At 50.1% G+C, this 26,082-nt stretch overlaps 1 protein-coding gene across 3 annotated transcripts in view; it reads right to left on the bottom strand.

Annotated features, from left to right (window-relative positions):
- The window catches only part of kdm6ba (lysine (K)-specific demethylase 6B, a), a 51,659-nt gene that overhangs the window by 4,268 nt on the left and 21,309 nt on the right, over positions 1 to 26,082 (bottom strand). For 2 of the 3 annotated variants that reach the window (XM_030088280.1, XM_030088282.1), the window contains exons 2-12: positions 21,825 to 21,889; positions 8,192 to 8,278; positions 6,167 to 6,287; positions 5,932 to 6,055; positions 5,666 to 5,761; positions 5,288 to 5,576; positions 5,100 to 5,177; positions 4,723 to 4,893; positions 4,447 to 4,629; positions 3,776 to 4,327; positions 52 to 3,548 (exon numbers count right to left, since the gene is read on the bottom strand). In XM_030088280.1, coding sequence (XP_029944140.1) covers positions 52 to 3,548; positions 3,776 to 4,327; positions 4,447 to 4,629; positions 4,723 to 4,893; positions 5,100 to 5,177; positions 5,288 to 5,576; positions 5,666 to 5,761; positions 5,932 to 6,050 — 4,985 coding nt within the window. In that variant the 5' untranslated portion in view covers positions 6,051 to 6,055; positions 6,167 to 6,287; positions 8,192 to 8,278; positions 21,825 to 21,889. Of the gene's footprint in view, positions 1 to 51; positions 3,549 to 3,775; positions 4,328 to 4,446; positions 4,630 to 4,722; positions 4,894 to 5,099; positions 5,178 to 5,287; positions 5,577 to 5,665; positions 5,762 to 5,931; positions 6,056 to 6,166; positions 6,288 to 8,191; positions 8,279 to 16,350; positions 17,034 to 21,824; positions 21,890 to 26,082 lie in introns of those variants that run through there. The other variant, XM_030088281.1, reaches the window with a different exon arrangement.

Genomic DNA, 26,082 nt, shown 5'->3' with positions numbered 1-26,082 from the left:
TTGCACTCGATGTGATAATAATAAAAAAAGGAGTTAAATTTGGAGTCTTACTTGCAGGACCGGATAATTTCACTTGCGGTGTTCTTTATACAAATTTCTTCCAGTGGGATTCTCTTCTCCTCCACCTCAGAGGCGATGAACGTCTCCCTGTCGCCACTCTCCACTTTGATCAGACGGATCTTCAGCTCCTTGGGAGGCCCGTCCGACAGCGCCTTCAGCTTCAAGAAGTCCGTTGGTCCCAGCGAACCAGAATCTGAGCCTTTTCTATGCTCAGAAGACCTGTCTCTAGAACTGGAGGTCCATTCTGCATGTTCCCCGTCGCTGGTAGAGCTGGAACCCGACGCCTCCTTGTGTCTCCTCTTCTCTGAATCGTAATGGCTGCGATTCTTCTCCAAGCCCTCCTTCCTCTGGAGGTTAAGGTCACCGAGAATCCTGCGATCCTTCTTCTCCTTGTGGCTCCTGCCATCCTTGTGTCGCTTGTGACTTGAGCTGGAATGGCTGGATGATGAAGATGAAGAGGAAGAGGAGAGAACCAGCTCGTCCCTTCGTTCTCTATGCTTCTTCTTTTCCTTCCTGTCCTCGTGCTTCCTGCTGCTGCCGTGGCCGTGTTTTCTCTTCCTGTCCTTCTCCCTCTCCCGGTCCTTGTTCCGGTCCTTCTCCCGGTGCTCCTTCACCTTCTCGGGCTTGTGTCTGTCTTCCAGGTGGCTGCTGGTGTTTGGAAGCGACTGCCGGCTGAGCATGACTTCGCAGCTCTTGCCCAGCTCGGCCAGCGAGGACTCCGAGATGGTCGTCAGCTGCTGCTCTTCCTTGACCACCTTGATGGGCTTTATGGTGGGAAAGCTCCTCTTCTTGATGGGGTAAACACTGTCCTCTGTTTCCCCCTCATCAGTCCAGACGTCGCTGTCCTCCAACTTTAGTTTCTTGTCTTCCAGTACAGGACGGGGAGAGGACTTCAGCGGTGGGACAGCAGGACTGAAAGGCGGATTAGTTGAATCTGAGGTTGGGGAACCCCCTTGCTGCTGGCGGCAGATGTCGGGGCCCAGAGACAGAGAAGACGAGTACTTGACCCCAACCAGAGCCGACGGAGGAGGTCTTCCGAAAGGCCCGCCACGATAAGCGTACTTCTGGCTTTCTATGACTGTCGCTAGAGACTTGAACATGCTGTTGACCCCTGTTTGATGGAGGTGGGGTCTTTGAGGTGGTGGAGAGCAAGACGGAGCCTCAGAATCTTCCTCGTCGTCGTCCTCGTCCGCCTCGCTTTTTGTCTGCTCGGGCAGGCCGTAAAGCTTCGCTAAGTCACTGTGGCGATAGTTGGTGTTCCCCACTCCCGATCCAATGTCCATCGACGGCTTCGTATTCAGAACGTTTGGAGAAGGCTTCAGATAGTCCTCGTCCTCCTCGTTCAGAGACGACGTTCGGCTACAAGGAGACGCCAGAGAGCCTTGGCGGCTGAGTACAGGAGGGCTGGCGTTGGAGCCGAAATCTTCCTGGTTGGGCTGATGCTTTGTCGCTGGTATCAGGTCTGGGGCGCACAGATAGCTCTTGATGGGATCAACGCTTGGCGAGAAGTTCTCAAGAAGGCCGGAAGACCTCGTCTTCTCGCTGTTGTACATCTCCTCTTCCTTTTTGATGGACTCGTCCAGCATCGCCATGATGTTAGCCAGACCGTCCGGCAGCAGGGCGGACAGCTCGGACGTCTCCTCCTCAAACTGAGCGCTGCCGGCGTTTTCCAAACCGCCGTCCGCCCCCTGCTTGCTCGGGATTACCCTGGTGGAGATGGAGGACAAAGCAGGTGGGGGAAAGGCCTGGTACAGCTTCGGGGGCTCTCGGAGTGCCACGGTAGGGAGAGGATGCAGGCTGCCGTCTCTCTCCCGAGCCGAGTCTTTGGATTGGTTGGGTGCTGCTTGCATTGCCGGGGGCTTGTTAGGAAACACCGGCTGGTTCATCCCTGAGGTATTGTGTGTTGATGAGGGACTGAATGTCGTTCCGCCGTTGCTGCTCCACATCTCCCTCTGCCTCTGCTTCTCTCGGGCGTACTCAGTCTGAGGGGTGAGCGGAGGCGGCCGCAGCCTCTCCATCGCCGCGCTCGGCGCCTGGCCTGGCGGACAGGGGGGCACGCCGCCACGGCTCAGCCAGGGGTAGTTTGGAGGGGAATGAGAACTGGGCGGCGAGGGACCTGAAGGAGGTGTGGTACTGGAGGAGAGAGGAGGCGGCGGAGGCGCCGTGGAGGTGTTGACACAGAGCAGTTTCTCCAGGTTTTCGATAGCGGTCAGTTCTTTTCCTTTCGCCTCGAGATTTTGCTCCATTTTCTTCTTCTCCCTCTCTCGCCTCTCCAACTCTTTCTTCCTTTCCTCCTCCTCCATCTCCTTTCTCAGCTGCTCCTGCCGCTCCGCCTCCCTCCTCCTCCTCTCCTCCTTCTGTCGTTCCCACTCTCTCTTCTTTCTCTCCTGCTCCTTTTTCTCCCATTCTCTCTTTTTCCTCTCCTCTTCTTGCCTCTCCCATTCTCTTATCTTCCTCTCCTTTTCCAATCTCTCCATTTCTCTCCTCTTTCTCTCCTCTTCTTGCTTCTTCTTTTTCTCCTGCTCCATTTTCTCCCATTCCCTCCTCCGCCTCTCCTCCTCCTGTTGTTCCGCTTCTCTCTTTCTCCTCTCCTCGTTCCTCTTTTCCAGCTCTTTCCTCTTCCTCTCCTCCTCCAATATTTGTCTCATCTCCCACTCTTTCTTCTTCCTCTCCTCTTCTCTAATCCTCCTCTCCTGCTCCTCTCGGTCCCTCTTCCTCCTCTCCTCAGCTTGCATATGTCCCTCAAGCTCGGCGTCGAGTTTGTCGAGAGCCTCTTCGATGGACTGAGGGACAGACTTTGGAGCTTGTGGGTGGATCTGGGGCTGAGAGTACATCTGAGTTTCTACGGGACGGCCCAGTCTGGAGGAGAGGGCGGGGCCTGTTGGCAGGAGGGCAGAGCTGGCGGCGGAGCGAGGAATGGGATGCGAGACCCTGCTTGTAATGACACTGTCTCCTGTCCTCTGGTGCGCTGAGGAGAACAAAGGAGACGGTGAGGGAAAGGGAGGCGATTGTTTCAGTTGGGCCTGAGCATAGAACGACGCCTTCTCCTTGGCGGACTGGGCTTTGACGGGTCCCTGTTGGTGAGATTCCCTGGCGGGGGGAGGCTGGTCTCTCCGACAGCTGGGCTGCAGCAGAGCCTCCACCTGAGGTTTGGGGCTCGAGACAACGCTGGTGGAGTTTTGAGGTCCTGGCTCTTTGACTTTTTGCCAGCTGCCATTGTGCACAGGGTAGCCAGCAGGGGGTGACGCGGTCGCTGTGGAGACGGCCGCCATGGTAACGCCGCTGCCGTAGCGGCCGACGGAGCAGGGGGCCTGCGGCATGGGGAGGTTGGACATGATGACGGGCGTTCGGGTGGAGGTGGCTGGAGGCGGAGGAGGGCTGACATGATGGGGATGCTGTGTGGGAGCTGGAAGCCGACTATCCACAACCTGATTGTGGCTCTGCTGGTGCTGAGGTAGCAGACCTGGAGGCCTGTAGATGCCTGACTCCTGAAGAAAAAAAACATTAAAAATGATCAGTCACTTCAAACAGGATAGTGAATGAAGAGGTTGATGAATTCCAAAGCAGATCTGGTTATACGTCTTGGAAAGACGCTTTGAACCGTATCCACGTGGTTTCATGAGTTCACGCTGTTCCTTTGACTACGCTGGCTTCCAGCCAGAATCAACTGCTCGGAGATGTGAACCTGCATAAATCCAGAATGACATGTACTCACCTGGGGGTGCCTGCTGGGCCTGCTCTGGTACCTCCAGGCCTCATGGGGGCCACTTTGCTGCTGCTGAGGAACTGAGGTACTGCTGGCAGGAGGAGCAGGGGGAGCAGGAGGAGCAGGGGGAGGGGGACCCTGGTGCCCCAGTCCAGGATGAGGCTGGAAGTGGCTGTAAGGCACACTGCTGCTGCTGGCTGCAGAAGTGTTTGCTGGTGACGAGTGGGCGTGGACTTGATGATCTCTTCCCCCCCTGGTCGGAGTAGCCTGGTTGCCACCCTGGCTGCTGGAGAGGCGGCCTCTCTGGCTGTCATGGCCACACGGTTCTATGGACTGGTAGGGCGGAGTCAGCTTGGTAGTTGGACTCCGGTAAGAGGGGGAGGCCGAGGAGGACTGAGGAGACTGATGCTTCACGGCCTGCGGTTGTGATGCATCCTTCTTGAGCTGGGGAGCACATCCCTGGTTGTAACTTCCTGGAGAAGAGTTTGGTGGTGAGGAGAGGCTAGATGAGGAAGGAGGGGACTTTTGGATGTGGCTGCCCATTCCTTGCTTGATGTTTTTCTGCTAAACCATAAAAAAAGAAAGAAAAGCAGACATTTATTTAACATAACCTAAAAAATGTTTACTCATTACCTCAAGTCAAAACATGCACTGAGGGAGTATTTCATTATTTGTCTGACCTGGAACTCCTGTGGTTGTTGGTTTTTGCGCTCAGAGGCGTGGGGCTGCCAGGGGCCGCTGTTGTCCTTGTGAAGGGGGTTCCAGAAAGCAGGTTTTGGGGGGAGATGATGACCTGAAGTCTGCTGATGAGATAACGCAGGCTGGCCAATGCCGGAGAAACGCTGCAGCCCAGGATGCGATACCTACACAGGCAGAGCAATACCATCTTTTACCCTTCAACAAAAACAAAACTGTAGAGAAGCATCATTCTGACAGACATCGTGGCCTTCTGATACCTGATCTGAGCTCTTCTTCCTCTTGCTGGGGCTGGGGCAGTCTTCGGTGGCGGGGCGGGGCGGTGGGTGCAGGGGGAGCTGAGGAGTGTGTTGAATAACAGAGTGCTCTCCCAACGGAGGGCCAGGTCTCTTCAACTGACCGCCGAGCATCTTTCCAGGGTAGGCTCTTTGCTGTGAACAGAAAATGAAGGGATCTGTGTTACAGCAGATGAAACGAACGATTGCAGCATCCGTTCAAGAGTTTTTGATGAAAAATTCAACCACAGAGGAGTGACAGTCGCTGGAACTGAGGTTTGTCTCTGTCAGGATATGGACTACTCTGCGTCTCTGATATGTGGCTGATGAAACATGACGCCGGCTCATTAGAGGGCTCCTACCTGGTGCACCTGAGCCCACATTTCATCTCCCAGCAGCGGTGGACCCCGGGGAACATGCTGCTCCTGAGGACCCCCAAACTGAAGCAAAACAAACAGGGCAACTGTGAACTCTACTGCTCAGGGATAAAAACATGCGTTCAAATATGAAATCACATCATATAGGGTTTTTTTTTTATTTTCTACTGCACCTTCATCAGCTGATTTGTCCTGCTGGGAGGGTGATGCGGGTTGGGAGGAGGTCCACCGCTGCCTGGATAACCTCCATTGTGGAGACGGAGTGAGTGCTCGTTGGGCAGGGGCATGACAGGATGCCCCTGGGAGGGGAGGTGGGATTCGTAGAGCTGACCGAGTTGCTCCCACGCTCTGTGGGGCGGTGGAGGATGGAGATGGTGGGGAGGAGGAGGTCTCTGTTGCTCCCTCTGCATACCTGGTAACATTGCCTGAGGGAGCTCAAGCTTGTCGCCTCCTCGCATGGGCCTGAATCACCGAACACAAGCGTCAGATATCACACAAACGTCTAGTTTCATTTCACTGTTTCATTTCTGAATGTGGCTGAGTTGACTTACCCATTGCTTAAGTATTTACTGTGATGGTTCAGTCCACCCATATGTCCAGGAGGTAGATGGGGAAGTAGCTGGTGTTGGTTCATTGCAGGTGAACACCTAAATCCAGCACACACACACGCAGTCCAGTTACACACCGTTTCTCCAAACAGACTGAGTATTTTACCACGAAGCGCCACAATTCACGGCTCAACGCAACTTTCGCCTTGCGGCTCAAGCGAAAAAGGAAAGTTGTGACTTTCTCTGACTGTGTTGCCATGACTACAGACCTGGCAGGTGGCTGCCAGGCGCGGCCGCCCACGGGAGGCCATGGCCCCCGGTTCAGTCCGTCCAGAGGGAAGGAGTCCCGTGTGCCTCGCCCGCCAAACTGCTCTACTGCGTGATGCATCCAGCCTGCGTCGAACAGTCACTCAGTCACAACACAGCCTTCAAAAGCTTCACAAGTAATTTGTGTTTCAAAATTATTGCAAAAACTCATTACTACAAGGTAGCGATCATCCTTACCAGACTAGCGAGTATTTGTGAAGCCCTCCACTGCAGCACAGAGAGGGCCTCACTCCAACACTGAGAAGATCTGTAACGTCCGACTTCTGTCTTCAGCACCGAGAGTCTAAAAGCCGACAGGCTGCAGAGAGAGAAAAACACAAAAGCTGCTGTGAGAATGAGTGAAACGGAGACACTAAATAGACAACAAAGACCACTGGGCCCATCATATGATGGTGTGTGTGAGTGTGTGTGAGTGAGAGAGAGTTGGGAAGCTTGCCAGCATAGACAGTGTAATAATAAATTAAGCAGGGTGCTGATTGGTCGAATTCAGAACCGGGGAGGCAAACTGAATTCATTTCCCCGGCTTTTAATTCAAGGTTTTGTTACATTCAAGTTTTTTTCTACGGGCACCTTTTACCAAAAACACTTCAATTCATCGAATCCATCCATTGTTTTTGCCACTTTATTAAAATTAGGGCCAAGGAGGCTGAAATTCAACCCACCATCCAATCACAGGGCTAACACAGAATAGATCACACACACACTAATGTACAGACATATTAAGGAGTCACCAATAAGCCTCAAAAGTACGTTTTCAGGAAACCTGACTACCTGGGAAAAGGCAGAACATGCAAACTCCTCACAGAAACCCAAACCGGAGATGTTCTTGCTGTGAGAGCTAATTCATTACATAGCTACATTTCTTTGTGTTGCTGCCTGCTATGCATGGGTCAGCCTGCAGGAGGCGATAATGAAGCAGGCGGCACAGAATCAGATTATTTCCGAGGCCCAGATGGCTCAGTGGGGAGCTCACCTATGAGGACAGACCTGGGGTTACTGTAATCCTTACCATGGGCCTCCTGATAGCCAGAGACAGAGGGAAAGACGGAGAGTGAGAGGCCTTGGTCCCATGCCAAGTGTGTGTGCGTGCGTGCGTGTGTGTGTGTGTGCGTGCGTGTGTGTGTGTGTGTGATGTTGGAAGCAGCACAAGTGGAAACAATCCAAGTGTGCAAGCTGCACAGGGGTGTCAGGCTTGTGCTGTTTCAGTGCATGCGAGGGAGAACAGTGCGCTCTCTTTTAAGTGGATGATTATGTGTGTGTACTGCAGCACTCTGACGAGTGTGTGTGTGTGTGTGTGTGTGTGTGTGTATGTGTATGTGTGTGTACATGTGTGTGCCTGGTGGATACACTAAGGTTTAATCTCATTACGGCAGGCGTGATGGAGAGGAAGAGGGGGGCAGCCGCGACAGACGGTCTGAACAGGATGGAAGGATAGATTAAGGAGAGGAGATGGAGGAGAGGGACGGGATGGAGGGAGGTGGAGTGGAGAATGGGAACTGTGCCATGAAACGCCCACACACCTTCCCACACACTCGCACGCACATACACACACACCACACAAAGGAAAACACTGGTGGGGAAAACACATAAAGGAAGCCTGGAGATAACTCTCTTTCTCTCTCTCTTCCTGCTTTCTGAAACACACACACCGCCTTCATTTGTCATATAATAATCAGCAGGAAGCTGAAATTTCCAAAATCATCCATCTATTTCATCTGATGGTCAAATTTAAAGCCTCGATGATGGTGTAATACAAAGAGGAACGACAGACTGAGAAGTGATGCATAATACATCAGTCAGAAAAACACAGACTTGCACACTCTGGTCATGATTCATTCCTCTTGCTCAGCGCGGCACTCTTCCACGAGTTTTCCCAAATTAGCTCTGGACGTACGCAGTACTTCCTCCCACCAGTTCCTCCTCTCCTCCCTTTGTCCTCCCACCAACTCTGAATCGCTCTGCCTCTATTTAAAGCCCGGCAGAGGATATTTCCATCGCTGTGCACGTCTCGCTCGTGAGGGGAGGGTTTGCTGGACGGCGACACACACACAAACACACACACACACGCCACCCAGTCTATCTCCTTCCTCCTGCCTGGAGCAGGAGATGCTGCTGAGTGAAGATAGGCTGGGGTTAACCGTCAGGCCTGCGCTCCGCACGCCTCAAAAGACAGCGATATGAGTGCGCTCCCGCTGAGCGTACCTTTCAGAGTAGCACCAAGTTATTGATTCACAGTTGTGGTAAGTCTCCGCTTCAGCTGCCAATCATCTCTCTGGGGTCTCCTCAACCCTGAAAAGAAAAGAGAGCAGAGACACGTTGCTGTCAAGCTGTCATGAGGAACAACGTGAAGTCATGGTAAACAACGCTGGGAGTCAGAGCCTCTGTGATTCAGAGTCTGGAGGTGGTCTTTCTGTCTCGGTATGAACCCAGACCCTCGTCATCCTCCCTGCCCTCTTTTTTTTGACTTTTGAGACAGCGTGTCGTCACTCCTCCACACCCCCCCCTCCCGGCTTCCTGACCGAGGTGACGTCTGGTTTCCGAGCAGTGTGAGAAACCTGAACTTGGCTGACGGGCGGAGGGGGCTAAATCAGCCGGGGGGGGGGTTGACACAATGGGAGCGATGGGGGCTCTCGATGGCCGGCTCGCTCATTCTTTCTCACCCCGGACACAATGAGGCGAGACTGACTGTGCAGCTTAGCAGGCGGGCAGACACACACACACACACACACACAAAAACAGGCCTGAACTCACTCTGACAGGAAGAGGCCAAGTCAACCATCACACCAGAAAGAGAAACAGCAAAACGAAAACACATGACAGAGACGGCAGCGTGAGGAAACATGTGAAGAACAGAGAGAAAGAAAACCCAGCCGAGACCGAGTGAGGAGTTCAGACAGGGACACGGTGGCAGGGCTGTAATTACCACTCTTTTTTTTTATTGAGGGTGTGTGTTTATGTCTGCCGTGACCAAACATTCATCTATTCTGGTTGCCATCCCGGCTATCGCATATCTAACAGCTTTTCTACCAGCGCGGCGTGAGAAACCAGATAGCGCACGCAGACAGCGATACACGCAGGCTCGAGTTCTGTTCGGATCGTATCGGAGCGGCGAAATGTGGGGTAAGGTGACGGCGAGCGATAGATGGAGCAGCGAGAGTGTTACACTTGCTTAGTTTTTTTTTTTTTTTTTTTTCGGGGAACCCCCGTGCGGTGACTCAGCGCCCTGCGAGAAAAGAAGGGCTTACCCCAAACCGCGTGGCCTCGGAGCCCGCCCACCCGGGACTCGCGCTCGGTCAGGTGACCGGGGGCGTGTTTCTGCACGGCTGCCGGAGCCAGACAACGGTGGGAATTTCACGGACCGCATTATGTCATTTCTGCTTCTTCCACGGCTCGGGTTAATTTGTATATGTGTGTGTGTGTGTGTGTGTGTGTGTGTGTGTGTGTGTGTGTGTGTGTGTGTGTGTGTGTTTAGACACACAAACAGGATGTGATGACGAGCCATGTGGGGTTTTTATCACCCAGAAACCAATGAAAGTACTGAACTGTGGGTTCAAGAGAAACGAGGAGGGAAATTTAACTGTGAAGTCAATCTAATCAATCTGTCCGTCGCGTCGATACGTCAGGATGAATGACAAAACGGATTGTTCAATCAAAAAAAATCCCCCACAGTACATTCAGCTCGAGAGAACCCCCCCCCCCCCCCCCCCCCCCCCCCCCGCACAGGGAGCCCACATCAGAGGCCGGTTTCTTGTCAACGCCTCTGCAGGTGGGGCCGCGCCTGTTTATATCAGCTGGTAGAAATGTCGGGAAGAAAACTGCGTCAACCATTACCGAGCAGAATCGACCCAGAAGCTGAAGAAAAACAAAAAAATACATGAACTCTGAAGGGGGTTATATGCACAAAGTCATTAAAAACATCTACAATTATGCCTCGTGACACAAACCGAAGTCCCGAGCTTGCGCCTCTCGCGGTGAAAAGACTGCTGAGTCACCAAGAAGAGCCGGAGGGGGAAGAAAAATGGCTGACATTAAGACGGTCAGATGACGTTTGTTTCAGTGCACCGTCCCTCATTTGTCCAACCGCCGGCCTGCGCTGATCTCTGGCCAGAAAACCACACTGAGGCCAGAACGGCGAAACACACTGAGGAGAAGAAACACTCTGCAGGAAACAGATGTCAAAACAAGCTTTTTTCTGTGTAGTTTACTCAATAAGTACAGAGAAAACAATTATCCGACTGCATGCAGCTTGAAATGTTCGCCTGGCACCAGAGTCCCCGCAGCACTGGGGGTATGGGGGGGTCCGAGCAGGCAGCTGGGGAGCGTTACTGCTGGAGTGAAGTCAACGTGCAGAACCACCAGCAGAAAAAAGGCCAGATAAGGTGAAGGGGCTGATGGGAGAAAACAGCTCAGAGGCAGCTCTGTGTTTTTTGCTGGAGGAAAGCGGAAAGGCCATGCATGGTCTTCTCTCTCTCTCTCTCTCTTTCTCTCTCTGTCCTCTCTCAGCTTTTCCACTCCCTTCGGCCATTACATAACCAGCCCCTGATAGAGATCGTGTTCTGGAGGAGAGACTGTGCACTCCTCTCGCTCTCCCTCTCTCTCCCTTTCATACGCAGACAAACAGAGGAAGAGCCGGCCCCTGCATCCGTCCGCCCTCGCCCGGTTGCCAAGCTCCCTGGCCGTCTGCGTGCACACGTGTGTTTGTTTGTGCGTCCGCGAACGTCAGCGCACGCCGGTCCAAGACGATGATGCGGGCTTGCTTCATCACGTCCGCATCCCGGCACATACACACACATACACACACACACACAAAGAATGAGGAGCGTGGGGGTCAGCTCAGGACGCGGCGAGCCCACATTGTTGACGTGAGCGCAGACACTCCAGACGCAAGTCGCTGGACAATAATCCATTTCAGCAGCGCAACGTTGACCCGACCCTTCACCCAATTCCACGCAGGCCTCTCCGCTCAGCCAGCCATAACAGGCCAGATAAAAGCTCCTATTTACCTTACTGTGTGTCTTCTGTGAACTCTCTCACATCTGCTCTACATTCAGGCCGTGACCGAGAGCACAGCCACACACTCCTCCGCGGGCCGGAGCGTCTTCACCGAACGTTCCAACAACAGCAGAGGAGCTCGCCGTCGGAGGTCACAGCTGCGTTCGAGACATTTCCTGACTGTCTGTGACAAACCGACGAGCAGCAGTTGTACCATATTTTTATCTATGCGGGGCAAAAAATCTAACTTGAGGCCCCCTTTCGCCCCTCCTCTCAGCGCCCTGACATCTGACAACACACGGCTTGGTTAGGGCGGCGCATCACATTCTCACACACACCCGTGCAGAAAAAAATAAGTCGGATGCAACAATGTGACGTTAAAGGGAAGGGGAACCGAGCTCAGAGGGGAGCGGAAACTGTCGTCACACCACAGGAAACAGGCCTCCCAGAGGGGTGTGTGAGAGAGAGAAAGTAGAGTAGTGAAGAGGGGTTTGAAGACTGAAGCTTCCTGTGGAAAAGATAAAAAAACTGTTTCAAAATATAGCTGCTCTCACTTTCTGACAGTAAAAACAAAAAAAAAAAATCTTTAATGTCTAATTTGAGTCTTTGAAATTATAGGGGTCAGTTGCACACCCTGACCTGTTCCACAAGCGTCTCCTGAAACACACTTCAGACGTCTTGTCTGATCAGCACGTGTTGGACTCATGACTCACTGAAGCATCTTCAGCAGAAGAAAAACAAGACAGTCAATCGACTTCAGAAGCCATTTACTCAGCTCTGTGGGGGAGTTGAGTGAAAAGTCTCGTTTTCCCCGTTTCTTCAAGCTTCTGGTAAGAGTGAGTGGCAAACGTGATGGCAGGGTGAGTGTGTGGATGTTTTGTGCTCAGCGACTCCTCCCTCTCCCTCGCCCATTTTCAGAGAAACTATAAAGCTTCAGAGGAAACAGCAGTCTCCATTGCTTCAGACTGAACAAACACTGCCGGGGCACATCTGAACAGAGGTGTGAGTGACCTGAAAAAAGAAAGACACAAAGAGGCTCGACACCTGGCTCTACACTCCCAAAGGGAGCAAACTGTTTAATCCCAACAAACCCGAAATCCGAGAGGATGTGGGCGTCACACCGACAGTCAAAAAAAAAAGAAAAAAATGCTTGTGGATCAACACTCTCGATTTACACAACTGAAAAACCTCAAAAGCCCCCGAGCGTTTCTCGCTTTGTCTTCGGATGATTAGTTTCAATAACAAATCTAAGAAAGGAAAAAAAAAAAAAAAAAAAAAAAAAAACCAACGCGGGATTCAACAGAAATGAACGCATTTACGGCTCGCTCTTTTTCCAGGTGCTTCGATGAGACATTCAGGGCAAACGTACAAACGCAGACCTTCTCAGAAATACTCCGAGCAAGGCGAGAGACTCTGCTTCCTTGGCAACGGTCGCCAGGGGAACTGGCCGCGTCTTCAACCAACAGTGATGAAGAAACGCTCCAGAGAGAGAGAGGAGAGGGAGAGAGAGAGAGAGAGAGAGAGAGAGAGAGAGAGAGAGAGAGAGAGAGAGAGAGAGGGAGCGATATGTAAGATGACTGACCAACATGTGGACTGAGACAGAGGACAGGCTGACCTCACACACCGTCCTCTTCCTCTTCCTCCCTGGACTCACATTATGTCTCATCAGCAGTCTGTGTGTGTGTGTGTGTGTGTGTGTGTGTGTGTGTGTGTGTGTGTGTGCGTGTGCGTTCTTGTATTTCTATCCTTGTCGGGGCCAAATGTCCCCACAAGGATAGCAAAACGTGGAACGACGTGCCTTGTGGGGACCTTTTTCCGGTCCTAAGTAGGAGAAACAGTGTTTTCTTGACCATGTTGTTATTACTGAAAAAAGTAAAAGTGCAAAAACATTTCTTTAGGGTTAGGCTTTGTTGTGGTGTGGGTTAGGGTTAGGGTAAGGGTCAGGGTTAGGGGCTAGACATGAATGGGAGTCAATGGACGGTCCCCACAAGGATAGAAATACAAGACTGTGCGTGTGCGTGTGTGTGTGCTATATGCAGAGATAATAACAGCATGTGTACAGCTGGCCGGTGCAGCACTGTTTTTACGGTGGGGGATGATTTTGACCTGGTCGGAACAACTGTGACGCAGGCAGAGCAGCTTTGTTATGACGCCGCAGTTTATTCATCTCAGATCCAAGGCCAGTTACAGATTCCTCAGATACCGCAGCCGCCGCCGCTGCTGCCGCTCCGTGTTCGTAACAGGATCTGCGACGAGCCACACACACCTCCTCGTGTCTTCCACCAGCACGGTTGAGGTGGGAGACAGGAAGAATAACTCTTTCCAAGGTGTGTGAAGCTCCTGCAGCTTTGGCTATGAGTCACACACACACACACACCCCTTCCACTCTGGCATCATCAGTGGCCATGAGCCAGAGATAACAGAGAAAGTGATCTCATGGGGAGAAACTTTCATTTCGCTCTCCCCCTGGTTCAAACTGTAACAGAAACAGTCCCACACTCTCTGACACGGCTGAGGAGAGGCCGACTGAGGCTGGCGGCGCCGCAGAACCCAACCGGTCCATGGAGACTAGTGGGGAATCAGCAGTACGGATGACGATGTTGATGTAGTCCGATATCAAGCATCCAAAAATACTGTGCCATATTGGAAATGTAAAAGTATAACTACAGCCTTCGATGCAACACTATCACCGAAAAACAGAACTGTACATTTATTTATGATGTATTTATCTAAACTTTTATGACATTTGGCCCAATTCTGAACTGTTTTGAAGCCAAAAGATGCTATAAAAGTGGAGCAAGGTGCTTCTTCCAGTCACTATTTACACAACTGCGCTCAGAGTCACTGAAAACACAACAACAGCTGCAGTAAAGCAAGGCCCAACATGAAAATGACTTCTTTTTCAAAACATTAAACTTTTCTGAATGAGAAACACAAAAACGATGCCTTTTCACTTGAAAGGTCGCCGTGTAAACGTGGCCTTGGAGAGCTGGGTCCACAGCGGGGTCTTCTCACAAGGCTCGGTGGAATTCCACACCCGGCTGACCGAAGATTTTAAAGCCAACCGTCTCTGAACGAACTCAAAAACCTTCCACCAGTCGGGTCTTGTGAACTCCCACTTGAACTAATCCAAGTAAATGAACGCACAACTATGCACAGCTGTAATTCAACAAATACAGGTGTTGGTGAGTCGCTGCAGCAGCTGTAGGGGAAGTGGGTTAACTTCAACGCTCAGTGTCTCTGCTGCCATGAAGTAAAAGTCAAGGGAAATTCCTTCGCCGGGTTCCTAAGATCATGTCGGCAAGACTCGTAAAGCAAGTCATGTTTTGACACCTGACCTGCAGGAGGGTGGGGGACGGGAGCTGAGCGTTTTAGCGAAGCAGATGTCCCGCCGCTCTCAGCGGGAGACGCGACGCCTTTTACTGGAAAGGCTGCGACGTTTCATCACGGCGTCCCGAAATTCTAACTCCCCTTAAAAAAAATCCCATTCATGAAAAGACAAAAACACTCCTGTTTCACCACCAAGAAAAGACGAGTCAGCACTTTTCAACCACTTGACCGAAACGATTAAGATCCAGTGGGATCATATCTGAAGTTATAGAGCGGGGATGAATTTGGGGGGTGTGTGTTAAGAAAGTATCCTGACCCACACACACTCCTCTGCTCTCTGCTTACTCAATTTGTGAGTCAGGCACAATTGTTGAGTTGGCAGCTTTCTCCCTCCTGTCGTCAGCTCAGCCCTCTTCTCCCTGCCGGAGCGCGTGTATCACTTTAATATTCCCCATGCTCGTCATCGCTCATAGTAAAATGGGCGGTGATTGTTCATTCACACACACACACCCCACACACACACGCTCCTGTTGAGATCACGGGACAAACGGAGGCGGGCAGAGCCGAGGCAGCACGCCGTTAGTCAGGAGTGTGTGGTTTGGGGTGATTTGGATCTCTCACTTCTTTTTTCTTTTTCTTTTCTTTTTTTTTTTTACAGCCCGACATCAAAAGGAGGGACAAAACGCGCTGTTTTCCATGTCAATCGATCTGATTGATCGGAAGTGAACCTTCAAAGGGATTTTTTTCTCTCTCTCTCTCTCTCGCTCTCTCCCTCGACCCCATGCCAGCACACTCCGCCGCGCCTGATGCGCGCACGTTTATTGCGGGCAATAAAGTGACAAATGAGCCTTCCACACACACAAGTTCCCATCCACTGCTTGTCCCGCTGACAAGGGGGACAAAGTGGAGGACAATTATCGTCAAGATACAAGGATCGCTCATATAAACAATCCTAAAGTGACTTGACAACCAGTGCGCGGAGTTTTTGCGTATTTTACGCACAAAACTGTCCAGACACGCCGAGAGATGGGTGAGAAAAAAAAGGAAGGATAAAGTTGCTATTTGGGGAATTTTCTTCAAATAAACCTGACAGAATCGTGGGGGTTTTTTTAAACTGCCACGTTAAAAGTCAAAAAGTCAACCAAATCCAGTGCCTTTCTAAAAAACAAAAAAAAGTGATTACCAGGCGACAGACCATGCTGACTAAACAATACGATGCGACTACCACCGAGACCCAGACCTAAAGGACAGAACCAAAACACCGCCCCTCCCCCCCAGAGAGAGAAGTAATGCAAATCACTTCCTTTCAATCCGGCTCTTTGTGTGCGTAAGGATTGACTGGGGGGTGATGGGGGGGCGGCAGCCATCCATTCACTTTATACGGCTGCCGACCTCAGTGATCCAGCCCACCCCCCACTCCCTGTCCAGCAGAGCCACCCACTCCTGCACACACACACTCACTCTCACACACATACACACACACAATGGCGTGAGATCTCCTTACACAGGCAATTTTCTCTCCTTGTCCTCTAGCTCTCCTTCCCCTTTTCCAGCCTGGGGATGACTCTGAGTTTTCATGGCAACACATGTTAAAAACTGTGATGTCGGACTGTTCACACTGGGACCTGAACGCATCCTGAAGCCGCGTTTAAATGTCTGAATTAACTCCACCGAGACAGGCGCAGAGTTTCAACTAAACTAACGAGTTAACTCAGACAGATCATCAGATCGGAGCCAAAATAATCCAAACTCATGTGCACTGAGTGATTAAACAGGCGGGGGAGGGGGGGGGGGGGGGGGGGGGGGGGATATGATGGGAATATTTCCCCTAAACACGTGTGGGATTAAAGAGTTACCTGGTTGCAGCCACCTCATTCATTACTACTCGATTACGATAATTCACTCATTGTTCTGAGTGAGTGTTGCCATTGTTTCAGTAAAAGCATGAAAGCACACAAAGCTCGATCTCATTAATAATAACTATTTTATGCATAACAACAACATCCCCTTATAATAATAACCTCCTCTTCTGCACTTACCGTTCACATTGAGGCTTTAAATAAACGCTCCAATAAAAATAAATTAATCCTCGTTTGAAGAAAAAGAAGGAAAAAAAAAAAAGAATAAAGTAGTATGCGGTTTCCAGCGGGTCGTCGCGGTGCTCGTATTCCCGAGTTTGGGGAGAAAAATTCCGAGCGGCAGCCGGCGGAGCGCAGCGCCGCTACAGCCTCATAATCCCGGAGAGTCTCCGCCGCTTCCTCTCGAAAACAGCCATGAAAGTCGAGCTGCCAGACGGCCACGGATCCTCCGCGATGTCCCGCGCTGATAAATTATCGTGGATTGTATATTTTCCCCTTGTAAATCTTCTTCTTTGATAAAGATATTTGTTTTATTCCGTGCGGCGGCTCCGCTCGGCTGCGCTCGCTCTTTACGCGTCGAGCTCCTCTTTTCCTTCTGCGCTCTCATACAGAAGCGGCCAGGCAGGGATCGAGTTGCGCTGAGCGCAGTTTTAAAGGGACAGAGCCGCGCACACACACACACTCGCTCACTCGAACACACACACACACTGAGAACGCGGGGGCGCACGCACGCACGTTACGTCACCGGACAGCCCCGGAATTCCCTGACAGCGCAAACCGGCACCGAGTCCGACTCCCGGTACCGGAGCCGCCTTCCCCGGTTATTTCAGCGCACCTTGGCGCTTTCTTTGTCTCTTTCTTTCTTTCTTTTTTTTTTTTAACAATGTCGGGCAGACTCGTGACCGCACAGTGCCAGCAGCGTGTTTCCTATTTTCAGATGAGGAAGAGTTCGAGGCTCAGCCCCCCTCCTCCTCCTCCTCCTGGCTGACACGGTGGAGCAGTGTTATGAATCCACACAGAGCTCAATAAACTCCAATCAGATTCTGATCTGTGGTTAATAAAGCCTAAAACAAGAAACTTTTAGATCAAACAGACGGAAAACTCATGAATGAATGGCTTTATTTATCACCAGTTTCAACACAAAACTTATTCTAACAAGTCAAATCCACTATAAGTAGAAGTAAACATTCTATTATTCTCTATCAAACGTCAATATACATACATATTTATATATTTCAACACACATCACTTGCTGGTAAAAGAGGATATGTGCAGTGTGCTATTCATTTACCGGGTAATCACACATTTTGACAACAAGTGCCTAATAAAGAAACAGAAAAAGGACTTCTCGGTTGTGGTTTTGTTCATTTACTTCCACTAAATACTGTGTCAGCCACAGACACAACAGTCCTACTGACAATAATGACATTAGTCACAGCTTGTAAACAGTTGTAGATGATGAAATTGTCAATATTGTTGCAAAAACCAAACAATTACTGCCAGAACATCACTACAATTTCAACATAAAGCCAGTTTCAGAGGCTTTTACGTCTCCTCCATGGACCAAGCTTTCACTCTGACTGTGAGAACTGTGCACGAAGCATTAATATTGGCCATATAATTTACACGCGCACCTCAATCAAGCCCTTTTGAACGGTCAGGTATATTTAAGGGAGTGTGTTCAGTTCATTACTGTAATCACGCTGCCTCGGATCCACTTTCAGCTGCATTATCTGGGCGAGTCAACCCGTCTCTGAGAACTTTTGATTCCAGCCGAGTTAATATATGTATTCACGGTCCAGCAGTAATTATTTCCTTTGAGTAAACGTAATGAGTGTTTGACAGGCCGTGAGGACGTTTGATCGCTGGATAATACATCAACATTGAGACACGTGACACGGCCTCCATAAAAATCTGAGACTTACGAGTCGGGGGAAATTTATTAGTCCTGTCTGCCCGCTGACGTTATTGTGACTGCGAGGAACTGAAGTGCAAGAATTATGTGTATAAAGCTGGAAACGTTGGTCAAAGCGCCTCCTCGCCAAAGCAGCCATCCTGTACTCTGTCATGACGCCAAAGAGCCACGCTGGTACGGCCGTGTAACACACACAAACACACACACACACACACACATGCGGGAGCATGTTATATTTAGAAAGCGATGTCTCAGCAGGAAAACAGGAGGCAAAATTAGTCGCCACGGGGAGGATGGGAGTGTGTCACGGACGATGCTGAGGCGGTGATTTAAGAACACACAAACACGCTTCATTTATGGATGAAATAAATTAAAAATTAAATTACACAAACAATAAAGCCATAGGATTATGAAACTATCTTAAAGCAGATAATCTGCAGGGTGGTCGATGGTGTGTGTGATGAAGTCAGAGCGCTGCCAGGGTGGATCTGGACTCTATTGTCATGTGACAGCGAGCGCTCAGTGGTTCGCCTTGAGAAAGAGGGAGGGCCGCAGCACAGTGGTGGTCTTTATGGCCTTTATATTGTGGACGTTTTCACTCCGTCACAGGAGTCAGCTGCTTATCAGGACACGTACACCGAACACACAGCGCTGTATAGTCGCTCAGATTAAAAAAAAAAAGAAAAGAAAAGCAAGACTGTACTGATGGAAATACATCACGTCAAAATGTGGTTTATACTGCTGCAGATGGCTAAAGGGAAAAAAAAAAAGGTAATAAAAGTACTGTAATCATCAGTCTGTGTGTTTTAATACATGAAGTGAGCAGCAGCGGCGCTTTATCACATCATCTGGGATCGATTATAGTCTGAATTGCTCCGGTCCTTAATTACGCTCCACAGAGCTGTAAACCAGTGAATTCATGTTGTGTCCGGATTCTCGCTATTTATACTGACTGCAGCTTCCAGTTTTAAAATCCCCCAACGCCAAAGAGTGTGTGACACGCTGCAAACAAAGAGCCGACACACACACACCCAGAGTGTTCTCTGTTGTTTTATCTCGTTCATTAGACGCCGTGTGTGTGTGACTCCTTCACCGTATCGTCTATTGGGCGTGTTAAGAAATGGTTATCTCGCTCGGCTTTACGCTCGTCGGCGTGTGTGTAATTGCACGGTAAAGAGTGTGGCGGGAGACCATTAGTCCTGCAGAGCGAACAGGAAGAGGAGTGCTGACTGATGTGGGCCCAGACGGGACCGAGTACCCTACACACTGCTCCTACACACACCACACACTCCCACACACTCCCACAACCGCTCCTCTCATACAAATTACTGTATATAATGGGAGTAACATTATTGTATATGTCAGAGTTGAATTCCTGTCCTTCCTCTCCCACAACAAGGGAAGCTAAAACCTTATAATCCATCCCGGCGGTCCCAGATGTGTGTGTGTGTGTGTGTGTGTGTGTGTGTGTGTGTGTGTGTATGTGTCTGTGTGTGTCAGAGTGTATTGTGCAGGAAAGAACAGTAAGGGCAAACAGATAGGAACTATGTGTTTAAGTCCTTACAGTTCTTGTGTATGGCTATCATGTATGGGAGATATGCTGCGTGTGTGTGTGTGTGTGTGTGTGTGTGTGTGTGTGTGTGTGTGTGTGTGTGTGTGTGTGTAATTAAAGAGATCAGGAACAAGGACAGCTCAGTTCTCACACTCACAAATATATATAGCCGCTCTCCTCTCCCATGAGCCCCCAAAAATTCCTGTAATACCAGCTAAACACACACATATACACACTTAAAAAATAAACAGTTGTGATGCTGATGGAGTCCAGACTCCGCGCGCATGTGTGTGTGTGTGTGTGTGTGTGTGTGTGTGTGTGTGTGTGTGTGTGTGTGTGTGTGGTGCGTGCACAGACGTAGGAGACTGTGTCCCTGGTACAGATGGTACTTCTCTGCCTCTGATATGTAGGATAGTGTGTGGGTCTGTATGTGTGTGTGTGTGTGTGTGTGTGTGTCTGTGGCATAACATGAGTCAGCCTTTGGGTACACTGGGAGGCCGACAGACACGATAATAATCACCTCCACACACACACACACACACACACTGAGGAGACGGAGCCACACAGGCAGCAGTCAGACAGACAGCCTGGCTTAACACACCCACATATAGCAGCTCTGAGGCCGGCTGAATGAAGCGCTGCGCCCCCGATAATTAGGGCTCTTATTCAAGGAGAGAGGGGCCGATAGAGAGGCCCCCGCTTCCCGCCCAGTTCCCCAAACGACCAGCTAATCCCGACTGGAGCGCCACGATAAGCTAAGCACCGCAGTCCCGCTTAACATGCCGTCCCAAAGTCATGAGCAGCGGCTGAAAGTAAAGTTTAGACAGACTGAGTTAGCATCGGCATCGATGATTAGTGTCACATTTAAGAAGAAAAAAGAATTTTAATAAACTTTCGCTGCGTTTTGGGTGTCCGTTAACACAATAATGGTGATGAAAATGCAATTCCTTGAAAACGTTCCGACTCCATCTCCATGGAAACGGGAGAAAACGCAACTTTTCTGAATCTCTGATTGACAATAACAACAACGGCGTCAATACGCTGACATGTAAGCGGGGAACTTTTGGCAACACTTTACTTGAAGCACCTGGTATAACACATTATAAGCAGTTATAAACACTCATAAATGATCACAATGCTTTATAACCCACTATACAACATAGGGTTAGGGTTATGGGTCCTGATGTTATAAAGCATTGTGATCATTTATGAGTGTCTATAACTCTAGTTATACAGTGCTATAATGTACTTATAACGTGTTATACAGGGGTGCTTCAAGTCAAGTGTTACCGAACTTTTCCAAAACGAAAACGTAAAAACAATCAAAATACATATTTTCACTGTTTCAGTTTCTGTCATAGACTTTTTTTCTTTTTGCCCATGAGTTTGTGAAGTGAAAGTCTCATACTGTGACCGACTGAATGGAAGCGGTTAATCGGGCGATCTAAAGTTACTAAAGCGACTTCAGATCTAAAGTGACAGTTAAGAGCAGAGGGAGTTCAGGAAATGGTCTCTATTTAAACAGAATCAATAACAATAGTGAAAAAGAGATTGATGGCGTTCTTGACACTCCATAAACAGCACTGTATTGTCATCCAGGAGGAGAAAAGTAAGCCATCTTAAACTGAAGGCGAGATTAAAGAATGATCATTCATCCCTTCATGGATCAATGAAACACTGTTTGATGAACGAATGAGCAAACAAGTCATTGACCTCTTTTTTTTTGGCTTTGAAGTGAGAGGTTTGATATCTGACTCAGACGCCTTCAAAGTTCCTCTCGCATTCAGGACGCGTTCAAACATATCGAAAGAAGAAAAAAAATAGTGTTTTTTTGTGTGTGTGACATTATGATGGAGCAGTGGTCCACACACACACCCAGGATTTCTCAACCCACTGCCTTCTTAAGTGATGAGTATGTGTGTGTGTGTGTGTGTGTGTGTGTGTGTGTGTGTGTGTGTGTGTGTGTGTGTGTGTCCTCCTACGACTGTCTTACTCACGCTGTGTTGACACAGCTCACCTTGATGCCTTCTTACCTGTCCTACATTCAAACACCAGCCGGTTTGCATGAATGATGCAACAACATAAATCATAACGATGCTTTAAAGAATCGGTGCGGCGTGTTTGTGGAATAAACGGCGAGGAGAAGCCAGGAGAGAATCAACGGGGCAAAAACAGGAAAGGCCTTACCGGATGATCGCAGGTGAAGTCGTCCTCTCTCAGCAGCCGCAGGCCACCATGACACCTTCACCCTCCTGGAACCACAAGACACACGAGCAAAGGTCAGCCTCCGGCTGGACACAATCAACAACACAACACACACACGCCGGAGTGAGGAGAAGGGGGGCGACTTCGGGCGGACTCTTGCCACGTCGCACGCATGCAAGTTTTCATAAAGCGACGTTGCACAATGTGACGGCAGGAGGGATCGCTGTGCAGATGTGAGACGTCAGAATGAGCCTTTCCGTCTTCGCCATATGTCAGAATTAGGTTGAAGACGTCTGTGACATTCCAGCGTGGGTTGAAATAGCGGTCGTCAATTCATCACAGGTTCAAAGATCAACACCTTCCTCCAGCCAGAGCTCTCTCTCTCTCTCTCTCTCTCTCTCTAATACGTCACTCCTCTTATTCTGCACATTTGACGTCTGCTGACTGTTCTGTGGTCATGATGTTGGAGATGTGTCACTCGCTGGGGCTTATGAAACCGCAGTGTTTGTGTGTGTGTGTGTGTATGTGTGTGTCAGCCAGAATGCACAGCGGGCCGCGGACCAATGCTGTGGCCATCTGTGTGTGTATGTGTGTGTATGTGTGTGTGTTCTTCGTGTGCCGCCTGTTCAGTGATTCACGGAGTCAGTGCCGGGCCACATGACTGAGAACAGGTGGCACGCTGGTGTACTTCCACACACACACACACACACACACACACACACACACACACCTCCACGCATGCCCTGAGAACACACAGCACCTGCGATGTGCTCGCACGCAAAAAAACAAAAAAAGGCATCGTTGTGGCGTTGTTGCGCACACACCGGCCGCAGAAATGAACAAAGAGATGCAGTTCTGACAGGAAATGATACAATCACTTCTTTCTCCCTCGCTGTTATGTGACCCTTGACCTCCAGGCACGAGACTCTTTCCACTTTGCTCCAGTTGCATAAACTTTTTTTTTTTCCTACAACTCTCCTGTTGATCGGTGAATGATCTACCCGGACCACACACCCGCCTTTCTCCTCTACCTGCGGGGCTCCGACATAAAACAAGCCCACACACGGCGGCGGCGTCCATATGTTTCCCCATCCAGCGTGCGCGCGCGGCGTGCATGTGCGTGACAGTTGTGTCAATACGAGGCAGAAATAGCCGGCTAGGCCCTCACTGGTGGTTAAGGACCCCCCCCCACCTCCCCCAAACCTTTGAACTCAAGGTCAAAGGGTGCTCTCCCTCGAGGGTCACAGCTGGCTGCACTGTAAAGGTGGAACAGCTGAGTGCGAGCGCGCACGTCTCCAGGAGGGCAAAGGTAAAACGCACTGTGACATGAAAGAGAAAAACCACGTGTGACATAACCAGACGGCTTCGACTGAGAACTGAGGAAGGACAAAAAAAAACGTAAAAAAAAAAAACTGTGAGCAGGAAGGAAAGAAGAAGTGAGAGAGGTGAGAGAGAACGACGAAGAAAGAGACGGGAAGATAAAGAAAGTGGTATTTTTCTTTTTTTTTTTTATCTGTAAAGGTTAACCAGTGGGAGCGTCTGCCTTTGACATTAACCAGCACAGGGAGGGAGGCCGTGGGGCGGAGCAACAAAGACCGCCAGACGGCTCCAGAGATGAAGAGGCAGGGAGAGCGAGAGGACCAGAGATCCTGGAGGTGCACAAAAAAACAGGCTGAAAAAAAGCAAAAAAAAAAAAAAAAAGCAAGTGGAGTCTGAACTGCTTTGTTAAAGATGCATATAACAACAGTGCATAATCGTTTTACCGCCGAGCTGCGTGCCGTTACGTGTGCGTTACGAAACAGGCCTTTGCAATCTTGCAGAAAAAAATGCAGCGCTGTGCCAAGTGCATCCGCGGCAAACAGGTCAGCGGGGCAAACGGCCGACCAGGTGAAGATAACACACACCGACCAGGATCTCCCGTTCAAACTGCGGATCGGTCAACATCAACTCGCTGCTCTGCTGATTGTATTGACTCGGCGTTCAATAAACACGCCGGTCGATGGGCAAACTCGCACACGACCGCGGCGTGTGTGAGCCCGCATGGCGTGAGTCGAGCCGCCCTTCTGAGGCTTGCTCCGGGCCTGAGTCACGGCTGATTCAGAGGGTCTCTTCAAGTCGGGGCAGCGCAGGCTTCATACCTGGTGAGCACTGTGAAGTCGGGGCTGATCGACGCACTCGCTGCAGGAGCGCCTCTGTCGTGCGACTTGTATTGGAATCCTGTCACACCACTTCCTGAGTGTGTGGGTGAGACGAGGCCGCGGCAGACGAGGATATATGCGTGACGAGGTTGGAGGTTGTCTGGCTTCGAGACTTATTCACTGCACTGAAAACATCTTCCTAAATACCTTGCACGTCTGAACCTTTCTACAGATCCAGGACTCACACTGGGTGGAGGACACGCCGTTTCTTAATTAATGCACGGGAGAGACGGCGGGTCTGTTTTCTCTGTTATTTGCCTGTAAATATGCATATGTTTGCAAAGCGAGACGCACAGACAGTGAGGGGGAGTGCCAGGCCGGCTGCGGTCGGGGATGTTTGACTGTGCTGAACTTCTGCCACATGGGTTTTGGTGGAAAGGTCATGGTCAAAAACCGAGCGTGGCTCACAAACCGTCACACCCACTCCGACTCCCACACACGCGAGACGGATGGCGAGACACACAGACACACAGACCGACTTCCCCTTTGAGGACAAGTAAGAAAACGACACCCACATAGCGACAGACTCGTCTCGCACATGCACACACGGGGACCGTCTGAAAACCCCGCAAGCTCCGAGTCCGGCAGGAGACGAGGAGGACGGCGAGACAGACAGCAGGGGAGAGGACAAGAATGAACAGTTGGTAACAAATTGCGTCTAGACAGGCTCTAATGAAAGCAGCTCCGCTGCCAAAACTACCGAACAGTGTGATTATGTATGTAAGAGTTTGTGAAATGTTTGAGCAGGAGTGCATAAATTGGTGTTTGATGAGTACAACCCTTTAAACAGGGCGCCAGTTTCACTCTCACTATCTCACACACACACATACACACACAAGCCGCTGCACTGAGAGCCGCAGCAGCTGATGCCAGCATGGTCTGTCGACGTCATCCCACCAGAATAATACAGCTTTGTCATGAAAATCAGAAAAACAGACGCACTCCATCTACCGGAGTGCTTCAACATCTTGACGATGTTTTCACCTGAAAACTGTTTTCTTCAGAAAATGTGTTTAAAAGCAGAAGTGCTGAAGATCCTACTGGTTCTCTGCTGTTGTCAACAGTCTGGAGTAAGTCTACGCCGCACGCTGACGCACCGCCGGTCGCTCAACAACAACAACAACATTTGGGGGGACGAAGCGGCGCAGGTCTGAACTCGCTCGCCGTCCCAAACTCACAGTCTGAGAAACATGGCCCCGGGCACCCCGACAGCATAAACACCGAAGAGAAAGAAAAAAATGAAAGTGTGGGAGCCGTGATAATGAGTCAAAACAGCCGTACTCTCTGTACCGTGAGAGGTTACTATGTACAAGGTGTGTGTGTGTGTGTGCGATAGTATGCGGCATGCAGTGGGAGTCAGGGGTGTTTGTGAACAAGGTGTGTTTTAGGCTGAGTATCAGTACAGGATGCACTCTTACTGCTGGGGTTGAGTGCGTGTGTGTGTGTGTGTGTGTGTGTATGTGTGTGTGTGTGTGTGTGTGTGAGGTAACGCTGTAAAGCGGTCAGGCAAGCCCCGCCAAGCCCACATACCTGAGCAGAGGTGCTAAACTGTACAATCCAAGTCGCACCATGCCAGTTAAGTTAACCGTCACATACCGAAAAGACTGACTCAGGACTTTATTATCATTATAAAGCCGTGTGTGCCGTGTGTGCGTGCCCGCTCCAAACCACAATGATTTTAGACTCCTCTAATGAAAAGGCTGCAAATGCAAATTTCTCATCTCGCGCTGGAAAACTGAAGTTTGGTGAGGAACAGCAAAGTTAGTAGAAGACCTTGCTTCATCAGTAAAGTGGATTCAATGGTGAAAAGCACAAGATCTGAAAAAAATAATCCAGATTAACCATCGATGATTCTATCATCAGTTCCAACCAAATCCCCGACGAAAATGTTTTTCAATCATTTTATTTGATTCCACATATCTCCTTCAATACTCACGTTAGTTTTGGGTGTGTGAGAACGACACGAGCCACATCTTCTGCATCTACTCACAAAGACTTCTTTATACAACTGCGGCACACGTGATTTCCACATGGCGGCTCAT

This window comes from Salarias fasciatus, chromosome 3, assembly GCF_902148845.1.
Source record: "Salarias fasciatus chromosome 3, fSalaFa1.1, whole genome shotgun sequence".
In the NCBI taxonomy this organism is placed as follows: domain Eukaryota; kingdom Metazoa; phylum Chordata; class Actinopteri; order Blenniiformes; family Blenniidae; genus Salarias; species Salarias fasciatus.
This window is presented reverse-complemented; position numbering and strand designations above follow the sequence as displayed.